Raw genomic sequence first — 11,037 nt, 5'->3', positions numbered from 1 at the left:
TTGAGTCCTAGCAAAAAGGGAGAGTCGAACCCGAATCTTTATCGTTAAAGATCACAACTAAAATCCAAATATATAATCATACACCTTTATTTCGACAATATAACTTTACGTATAGCAAGTTGTCCCAAGACATGAAGCCAGTGAGCAAATTTATTCAGAACTAACTGCTTAGTGGAAAGAGGCATAATGCATGGCATTATAGTTAAGTTGCACATCCTGAATCAATTCTTACGGAGGCAAGCCTCGGAGTTGTTTGATTCCATTAACAATGTGCATGCCGTCAAACTTTTACCGTAAATTTCTGATAATAATCTAGAAAAAACACAACGAGCTTGCTGTTCAAGTCTGTAAACAGATTTAGCATTTGCTTCAAGCTTCTGCAAGAAAGTACTTCCTCATCGCCCGACGACTTGCGAAATTGTTGCATCATCAACTGAACAAATCTTTAAGTGCAATTGCTCAGGTCTGTTTTTGTCATCTTCATCTGTCTTCACAGAAAAAGCAGGCCTTTTTGGAATGGTCACAATGGCAGTTTCGTTTTTTAGCATTGAAGAAACTTCCACCATAGACGGCCTATCAATAGGATTTTCTTGGACACATAGCAGTGCAATTTGCAAGCATTTGATCAATTTACAAGAGGACAATGTATCATCCAGCGATGGATCCATGATCTCCATGCCTCTACCATCTTTCCACAGCTCGTAAGCCTGCAATTAACAAAAATCATAATCATGCATGACAAATGCAAAATCTAAAATATCGTCAGTTGTGTTATCAAGAAACTTACATATTCTAGGAGGCTTAAAGTTTCATCAGAACCATACAAAGAGCCATTCTTCTTGCCGCTTATGATATGCAGTAGTACTATTCCAAAACTGTAAACATCAGATTTTATGGAATACACGCCGTTTCTGACGTATTCCGGAGGAACATAACCGCTGCACAGGATGATTTCATTCACAATGTTAAGTTTTCAAAAATAATTTATGTATGAAATGAATTTGTGCATGATGCTTACTATGTCCCAACAAGCCGGCTAGTGTTTGCTTCTTGTTCATCTTTTGTGAAAATTCTAGCCATACCAAAATCAGATATCTTCGGCTTCATATCCCCATCCAGTAAAATGTTGCTGGCTTTCAAGTCTCGGTGGATAATTGTCAGTCTCGAATATTCTTGGAGGTATAGAAGGCCTTGAGTAATCCCTTCAATGATTTCTTCCCTTTTCTTCCAATCCAACAAATATCGCCTAATCGGATCTGTCATATCAGATAACAAACTATCAAGGCTATAAGCATTTTCGATTTTACTGACAAGAACATGCATAAGAATGTCGGAAATTGTAATGCAATAAAAGACTAAATCACACTCAAATCTTTTTTTATTTATGTAAATCCAAGCATAAAAGGATGCTGAGTGCTAACCAAATAGGTAAGAGTCCAGGCTTTTTTTTGGCATGTACTCATAGATCAGCACCTTCTCTTCTCTCTCAACGCAAAATCCCAAAACTTTCACGAGATTTACATGTTGTAATTTTGCAGTGAGCATAACCTCATTCTTGAATTCATCGAATCCTTGAGTAGAGGATTTCGAAAGTTTCTTCACTGCTATTTCTTGTCCACCTGGTAAGACACCCTGGAAAAACAGAATGTCATGCTAATTTCTTTCACTCAAAGACTGAAATCTGAATGCTTGAAGAATTTTAATGAGTATACAAGTTTATCACAATATCTTCTCCTATATTTAAGCTATTGGAAAGTTAAAATAGAATTGAAGTCTATCTCGAGTATACAAGTTTATCACAATATCAGTTTGCAAGTTATCTTGAATATGCCTCCTATATCTTCCTGATTCAACAGTTTGAAAGTTATCTCCAATAAAGATAAGCATATCTTATCCTAATCTCCTGCAAAAGAGACAGATTTCTAAATGGCAGGAGACAGACACTTAATGACTCCATTTTCACAAGTGGTGCATGTCTCTAGAAATGCTTAATCACAGTCCATTCTTGCAAATGGTTGCATACCTCCACGAATCGTCAACAAAATATAGCATCATGAGTTGAAGAGTAATGTCCCATTGTAACCTATAAAGAATAATTAGTTAATTACCTTGTAAACAGGGCCAAATCCGCCCTCCCCAAGCTTATTTTCAAATGCAAACTGGTCTGTAGCTTTCTCAATGTCTGCCAAACTATATACTATCAGATCAGGATTATTGCTGTCGAAGTCGCCTGCTGCTGCCGCATTATTTACTTTCAACTTTGTTTCTTTACTCTTTGATTTGAGGATTCTATTTCTTATGAAATAAAATGCCAAGCCCAGTAGAATAATAACAGCAGCAGTTGTTGTCAAGATGATAATCAATATACGGGATTTCGGTCGTCCTTCGTGTTTGGGATCAACCCCTCCAGCTGAGTCACCCCCCCCAGCTGAGTCAACCGCCCCAGCTGAGGACATAAACATATTATGTGAAATAGTGATCAGAATTGTCTGTGTCCAGTAAATTTTAAAAGATTATTCAAGGATGATAAAAGATTATTCAAGAAAGATTTAAAAGAAAATGATGCAGATGTTTTGCATAAAAAAAATGTAATCACAGATTATTCAAGGATGATAAATCATTATTTTTGGCAGCCAGATGGTACCAATTGTCGAATTTATATAGGCAGACAATATCCAACCATCTAAACACACAAAAGAATAAAAAAAACTGCAAGTAGGTACACAATCCTGCATTATATATGACAAGCCTTAATGACAAATAGCTGATGATGGCCTTTTGGTCTTACCCTGAAGCAAGTAGGAATTCATAAGAATTCAGATAAAAAGAATATATGGCAAGATTCTCTATATATTGCACATTAACAATCAAATTAATCAATCAAGGCCAACCTCTTGACATCATTGTTATCACGATGGTCAAAAAACCATTTGGTGGCTTAAGAACATTCCCATACCTGCTTGAGAGAGTACCCAGTTGTCATCATAAGAGACTTCCCATACAACATATCCGAGGAGGGCCTTCTCCTTGGCATAAGAAACCTTAGTTCTAACAACATCGACACCATCAAAACTAATCCAAGCTGGCCCTACGATGCCGTAATTTACCACATAAGTGGAATTGTAGATAGGATTAACTCTTCCGTTTGTTTTGAAATAATTATTGATATCTTTATAGCTCAGGTCTCCATCTTCTGTAACGGCTGGTCCCGTTGCTGGTGCGCCAATGGCACTTTCATTCAGGTTTGCAAGTTTCCACGCATAACCATAGAAAGGCAAACCTAAAACCATCTTACTAGCCGGTAATCCTGCACTAATCCATGCTTCTATTCCAAAATCAGTGTTAACATTACTATGGGGATCATACAAAGCTGCAAAAGCAGCCGTAAATTTATCCCGTGTAGGCACGTAGTAGTCAAAAGCCAGCACATGAGTCCAATTCAAATTCTTCCGTATAGAGTCTATAGGGAAACTCCCGGAATCCAGTCTTGGCGAGTACTGAACGGCTGCTGTCAGGATGAGTTCTGACAGGCTAGAGTTTCTTCTCTCCAAAGTAATAGCAGCACGCCACTCTTCGAAGAGGGTACCCATACTGTCCATGTTATCGCTTGTGTTGGCCGAAACCCAGCTGAAGTCTAGCCCTTGAAAGCCATAATGCCTCGCTATTTTTATTGAGTCATCAATGAAAGACTTCCTGCAAGTAGAATTGCCCGCCATTGCAGAGAGTGTTGAATAGTCTGCGCTTCCTCCTCCAATGGATAGTAAGGTAGTGATCGATGGATTCTTCTGTTTTACGGTGTTTGTGAAGTCAGAGAAGAATTGGTCATCTGAGGAGGAGATATTCAGGTGATACGAAGATGAATGAAGGCCAGCAAAAGCACAAATAAGGTGAGTATAGAGGGTAGAATTTATGTCAGAAATTGGGAGGCCATTGCCAGAATACCAATAGCCAGCTTTGATCCATGCTTGTGCTTTTGCAGGATGCAATTTTAAAGAGAGAAATACATGAAAGAGGATGATGATAGTAATTCTCGATACCATTGGAGCTTGCTTGGTAAAAATACAAGGAAGGCGAATGTAGAAAGACAAAAGCATGTAAATGTTCCAGTCAGGACTCAGTTCTCAGTGCCACCGTTATCAAGTACCCGTATGTCTCGGTTCAGCCATGCTTTTTTATTTTATTTTAAAAAAAATAAAATTAATATTTTTTTTATTCTCTTAATTTATTGATGTCAATAATAAAAAGAATACTTTTCAAAATATTATTTTATATATTTTCAAATAAAAAATATTTTAAAAAATAAATCTCTACTAAACTCCCGAGCATGCTTTAAACCAGACCCCATTAAAACTTAATTTAGACACCTCAATCGTTATCAAATCATCTTCATCCAGTTGATGAACAGGACCAGAAAATAAAGTGAAATAAACCAAACGACAATAAATTGCTTTGTCCTTGTCCCTGACAAGTCAAATTTTAGATACTGAAAACACTTGGATTTATAACTATAAAACTATCATTTGAATTTCATTTTATATACATACCTAGAAAGACACCACTCAAAGGTGTCCCTTCCCGGGACAACAAATCTTAAATCTCTTGTAAAAATTTAAATGTAATCCAATAATTAAATAAAAAATTATAATTTTTTAAAGTTATTATTATAGTTTGTCTTATTATTTTATAAATACATTTGTTAGGTCATTCATATAATTTGTTTGGGGAAAATTCTTCTTTAGTTATAGAATATCCACACTTGAATGCTTAAAATCACCCGTTATCACAAATCCAACTGCAATCCTGTTTGGAAGTGTGGTTGTGCTTGCTTTGCAAAGTCTTTTCGTGCTGAAATGCATCAAAATGATGTTTTTTTTTATTTTTTAAAAATTATTTTTGAAATCAGCATATCAAAACGATCCAAAACATACAAAAAATTAAATTTTAACAAGAACAAAAATTTTAAATTTTTGTGGAACGCGGTGCAATGCCGTGCATCATTGACATTAAAAAACATGAGACAATTGTTACGTGAACAATAACTTTTTGAGATTTTAATTGAAGTTTACTTTTGAGTCTACAAGTTGGACAAAGATATATATTTTGACTTATAAAATATATTTAAAAGAAAAAAATTATTAAATTATGGTTTTTGTGTGAGACGGTCGATCGGTTCATATAATTGGATCAAACTGGTCGATCAGTTCATACAATTAGATCAAATGGGTCGATCAATTAAGACAAATGATTGGAGTTTCACTTTGTCATGCTCTAGAAATGCGATAATATAAAGGTATGTTATTTTACCAAATCTTTCTTCAATAGTATTATTCTGCTAAAACTTTTAAAAAACCGAGCTAATTTCAAAAATATATGCTGGAATCCACGGTAAAAACACTCTACATCCACAATTATGAAATTACTAAACAACCCTTCTAGTAAAGCAAGTTATTTATGTTGGTTAGGGTGAAATAATAATTTCATTGTGTATTTAATGAAACATTGAACTCTTAGCTTTATATATAAATTTAATGAAACATTCAGCTCTTTTAGCTTTATATATAAATCTATATTGTTTTTTTCAATGCAGGAAATGTTTTTTTACTTTCACTCCAACAACTCTATTGAATTAATGGTCTATGATAACATTAACAGCTGCCTTTAATAAGATTTTTTGTGCCGTCTCTCCATCTGTTGATGTTGAGTAGGGTTTCTCTGCAATAACATAGTAGCCATGCTGAAGACAATACTTGTAATACAAGTAAGAAACAGCTGTAATTATGAGGGGTATAACTTAACTCATCATATTTTAATTTATTTTTTAAAAATTACTAGTTCAAGTCTCACAAATTACATGGTCATTGAAAACTTATATGGTCGTTAATTTTAGAATTTATAAAATTAGTCAAGACGCACACAAATTAGTCTGAAAATCCATGTTAATAATAATAACAAAAACCCCCCTGCCAGTGCTACAAATTAAAATCAACCAATCCAGATATTAGCATTTGTCCCAAATATATATATCACTATCATCATAATAAAATTCTAACACTAACACACCGTCTTCACATTAATCTTAATATCCACCAGAGTAGAATTGAAATTTCTACACTGCATACAAATTGCAACCACTTTTTCTAGAGTTATAACGGTGGTTGTGGCGGTGGCTGTCGCTATGATTATGGTTAAAAATAAAACATTTAATTAATATGCATGGTTGAAGATGATTTATTAATTAAAAATTTAATGTTAATTATTATGTATATATTTGATTTAAAAGAGTGTGCACTCATATAACATTACATTCTTTTGTATTACTAATGTTTAATATTTTGGTGTGAGGTGCTTTTAAAAAATATTTTTTCTTGAAAATGTGCTAAAATGATTTATTTTTTTATTTTTTTTATTTTTAATATAAGTACAATTGAAAGACATTAAAAAAAAAATTACCTCAAATCTAAACACTTAAAATAAAAATACTCCAAGGCTGTATTTTGAACGTGGATCTAACTAAAAGTCCATACAAACTCTGTTCTCGTAAATTAGTAACCAAATAGAAAAGATAACAACAACTACCCAAATAGATGATACAAAAAATATATGTTTTTTGTTTTGCAAACATATAAATTTATTTCAAAGTAATTTTAAAAATAAATTTATTTTATATCTTCATTTCTATCTTTTACGTCATTATATTTTCTTTTTTAATGTTCTGAAGCACTAAATAAAGTCAAGTGGGCTTAAGTGTTAGAGAATGGCAATGAATTGAGAGGCTAGATATTATTTGACAGGTAACAACCTTTGTCCTGCCTCAGTTGTGATTCCTTAATTTTTGAGGTAAACAGGACGTGCTCATGATCTTATGCCAGGGAAGGTGTAATGAATGTCTTGCATTCGGGTCCCATGACAAAGAGAAGCACATAAAATGAAATTGTTCTTCACAAGGAGGGTCTTTGTCAGTGCTACTTAAAATCCAAACCAAGCTGGGTTAAACTAACAAAGCAATGTAAGGAGAGAAAAAAATGTCAGAATCACCATTAAAGTGAATGCACCAAATGTCAAAGAATTGTTTGGTGCTTGCTTTCCATTATTGTGGAGGTACGCACCTTTACAGACAAAGGTATCAGCTTCAGTCTTTTCATGCTGCGTGAACTTTGATCTTGATATACCTCCAAGCTGTGGTGATAGTAAACAGTAAATAAACATGCAGTAAACGGAGATGAAATTCACAAACAGCACGTAGATTGGATAGGCACCAACTTGTCTAGGATTTAACAGAATGCCTCCTCGCCGAGAGGTCTGGTGAGGATGTCAGCTAATTGCCAAGTCGGTATTGAGTTATCCTTCCTCGGAACATCTAGTTCCGCCATGCTTTTTTATTTTATTTAAAAAAAAACTTTAAATTAATATTTTTTTAATTGTTTTAATTTATTAATTTCAATAATAAAAAAAATTAAAAATATTATTTTAATATATTTTAAAATAAATAATATTTACTGAAATCTTAAATATGCTTTAAACTAGACTCCCGTTAAAACTTTGTATTTAAAAAAAAAATTAAAATGATTTTAGTTTTATTTTAAAATAAAATTTTAAAAAATATTGTTCACCCAAATAAAACTTAATTAAGAGCCAAATCATTTTAGAATCTATTTAGGATTGTAGTAGTGGCGATAATTTAAAATATTTTTCACTTATAAATGTATCAAAATAAATTTTTTTTAAAAAAATTACTTTTCACATTAATATATTAAAATGATTTTAAAAGATTTAAAAAATTATTTTAAATAAAAAAAATTAAAATTTTTAAAAATACAATTTCCACCGCTTGCTCTACCAGGACCTCATAATAAAGTTGGTCGGCAGTGAGAAAGTGAAATATACCAAACACAAGGCGTTAATGCCAGGAAATTGTATTGTCCTTGTCCTTGACAAGCCGATTAATATCGATGATACAGGCATTTATTAAGGGTGCTTTGTTTTTATATTTTAAAAAAGTTTTAAATTTTTTTTTAAATTAATATTTTTAGATTATTTTAATATATTGATGTAAAAAATAATTTTTTAAAAATAAAAAATTATTTTAATATATTTCTGAGAAAAAAATACTTTAAAAAGCAACCACAACTATATTTTCAAACATCCATTTAAATATGATTTGTTTTTTTAATGTAGAACCGTGTTTAAGAAAAATTTTAATTTTTTAAAATTAATTATTTTTTAGTATTTTTAAATTGTTTTTTATTTGATGTGGTAATATTAAAAAATAATTTTTTTATAAATAAAAAATATTATTTTAATTTATTTAAAATATATATTTTAAAAAATAATTAGTCTCACAATATTTTAATAGCTTAAAAAAGAAAAGTCAATGGATATGTAGATGTACTAAGATTCAATCAGCAAAACTTCAAATATCCCACCCCACAGCTATATTGCGAGGACAAGGATTTTTTTATTTTTTATTTGCAACCGGGACAAACAACATGATTTTAAAAATATAATTAAATAACATGTTGTGTATTGAAGGAGACTACACGTTATTTGATTCGTTGAGGTTTCAACCATTGTGGTGCATGAAAACCGAGACTTGAGGTTTTTTATCCAAAAATTTGTATTTTAATTTATTTTTTATTTAAAACACCTATAAAATATTATAGAAATCAGGATAAATCTATTTATGATCTAAAAAACTGAAAAAATTGTCCCAAAAACTAAAATCAACTCAAGTTCGGATTTCTTTTTTTTCTCATGAACTTTAAAGGTAAAAAAAACACATAATATGAACTTCCCTCAACAATTGGAACCGTTTGACATAAATATTATTTGTTTTGGTGATCTAAATAGGTATCAATGATATTTTTTTATCTTTATTGTCGGAATTCGGCGACCTCTCTCTGTCCTCTCTCAACCAATGACTAAAAAATAACAAAAATAAATTTTTGTACCAAAATTGAATTGGAAAAATATTGAGGTATTGAAATTATATAATTTGCATGATTTTTAAAGTTTAAGGACCAAAGTGCATCTTTTATGAAACTTATAGCATGTCACATGTTTAACGTCTTTGTTTTATTCAGGTCCCTCTTCTTTCAATCTCACATTTTCATAAGAAATCAAAATCAATTGATCTTTAATTAGGACTAAATCACCCAAAAAAATTGAGAATCAAATTGAAAAAATATAAAATTTTGCATAGTTCATCCACAGTAATGTATAAGAGGATGAATAGTGGAGACTTGCATCGTGACAAAACCCACGAGTAATACTTAATAATAATAATAGTAATAATATAATGGTTAGAAAATACACTAGTTAAGTGGCATGCACTACGTCGGGGGCTAATCTTTTATTTTCATAAAAAATATAAAAAGAATTTAAGATCTAATAAAAGAATTGTGTACCGCGATCAGGTCTGCAGACCCCAGGCGCATAGGTCTTGCCATAATGACTAGCGCATGGCAACCCCAGCGCCATGTGTCTACAACCTTGGGCGTGCTGGGATGCAGGCCTAACATTGTTGGGTCCTAATTTTAAGGCAAAGCCTAATGAATGTGTGTCCTTCTTGAGGTAGTCGGGCCCTGCCTCGCACAGCTGAGACCTTCTGTTGAGGTAAGCCCAGGACACATTAGCTTTAAGTCCTGCAGCCAAGCAAGACTCAATAACGTTGGGCCCTATCATCCTGCTGGAGACAAGATCCATGGCTATCGGGTCCAGTTATACATCAACACCCAACATTATTGGGTCCTACTGGGCAGTAATTCCTGCCTCTAGCAGGAAATTCAAATTTAAAAAAATATATTTAATTTTTTTATTTTTTTTAAATCTATTTTTTTATCATCAAATAAAAATAATACAAAAACATCAAAAATATTAATTTGAATTAAAAAAAATGTTAAAAAAATTGAAATTTTTTTAAGCATTTTTGAACCGAAAAAACAAACATGCTTTCAACCCAACCTCAAATAAAAAAACAATAATCACCAGCCAACTTTTGTACAATATCAAAAAAGTCTCATCAATTTATTTCCCCTTTCAGCATGGAAAAAAATAAAATAAGAGAAAAGAAAAATAATTTAAAGATGAAAAAAATAAAATTGAAAAAATCGTAAAGATGAAAAAATATTTGGAAATCCTAGACCCAATATCTGAAAAAATAAAATTTAACTAGAAATATCTTAAAATATTTTTTAAAAAAAATATAATGAGATAATATTTTTTATTTTGTAAAATCTATTTTTTTATTTCATCACATAAAAATAATAAAAAACATAAAAAAATATTAATTTGAATTAAAGAAAAAGGTAAAAAAAAATTGAAATGTTTTTTTAAGCATTTTTGAAACGCAAAAACAAACTTGGTTTAATAAGGAAATTTAATCCTACCTCAAATGAAAAAAAAAATTATCATCACCCAACTTTTGTACAATATAAAAAATATCTTATCAATTTATTTTTTTTACCGTACGAAAAATAAACTAAATTAGAGAAAAGAGAAAAAATCATAGACCAAATATCATTAGGTATGGCTGCGCAGCCAAACCTAAGGATATTGGGTCTGGCTGCCCAACCAAGTCCAAGATTGGTATACCTTTTGGAATCGATTTGGGTGTAGCTGGCCAACCAGACCCAACATTATTAGGTCATATTAGACAGCAAGATCCAACGCTATTGACACCTTTTGAAAGTGTTTTGAGTCTAGCTTGGTAGCCGACTGTTGGGTCCAGCTGCCAAATCATACCCTATAACTTTTGGTAGAAAAGGCAATGCCCCTAGCCGCAATTCTTAACTAAAAATGCAGCTTTTTGACTAAAAACACAGCAAAGGTAATGCCCCCCCCCCCCAAGAGTGCTACATTGTCGTCCGTAATGTATTGTGTCTGTGTCCATAGTAAATGCATAGTATTTTTCCCCGCGTTTTAATAGATAGCAAAACCCAAACAGTACAATAAACAGTGAAATCACTCATAGTCTATAGTAATTCACTGATCTATTTTAGTTTTTTTTATAATATGAACACTTGTCGGTTGTGTGTGGAA

The 11,037-nt window shown here is 31.9% G+C and overlaps 1 protein-coding gene across 1 annotated transcript; it reads right to left on the bottom strand.

Moving 5' to 3' along the window:
* LOC133674313 (receptor-like protein kinase BRI1-like 3) lies at positions 1-4,146 on the bottom strand. The gene is made up of 6 exons (XM_062095359.1): positions 2,957-4,146; positions 2,109-2,446; positions 1,422-1,632; positions 1,019-1,256; positions 788-938; positions 1-707 (listed from the first exon to the last, which is right to left on the bottom strand). The coding sequence occupies exons 1-6, from the start codon at positions 4,092-4,094 to the stop codon at positions 396-398; spliced, it is 2,388 nt and encodes a 795-aa protein (XP_061951343.1). The 5' UTR covers positions 4,095-4,146; the 3' UTR covers positions 1-395.
* Positions 4,147-11,037: the final 6,891 nt, after the last annotated feature.

Source organism: Populus nigra, chromosome 15, assembly GCF_951802175.1.
Source record: "Populus nigra chromosome 15, ddPopNigr1.1, whole genome shotgun sequence".
Taxonomy (NCBI): Eukaryota; Viridiplantae; Streptophyta; class Magnoliopsida; order Malpighiales; family Salicaceae; genus Populus; species Populus nigra.
This window is presented reverse-complemented; position numbering and strand designations above follow the sequence as displayed.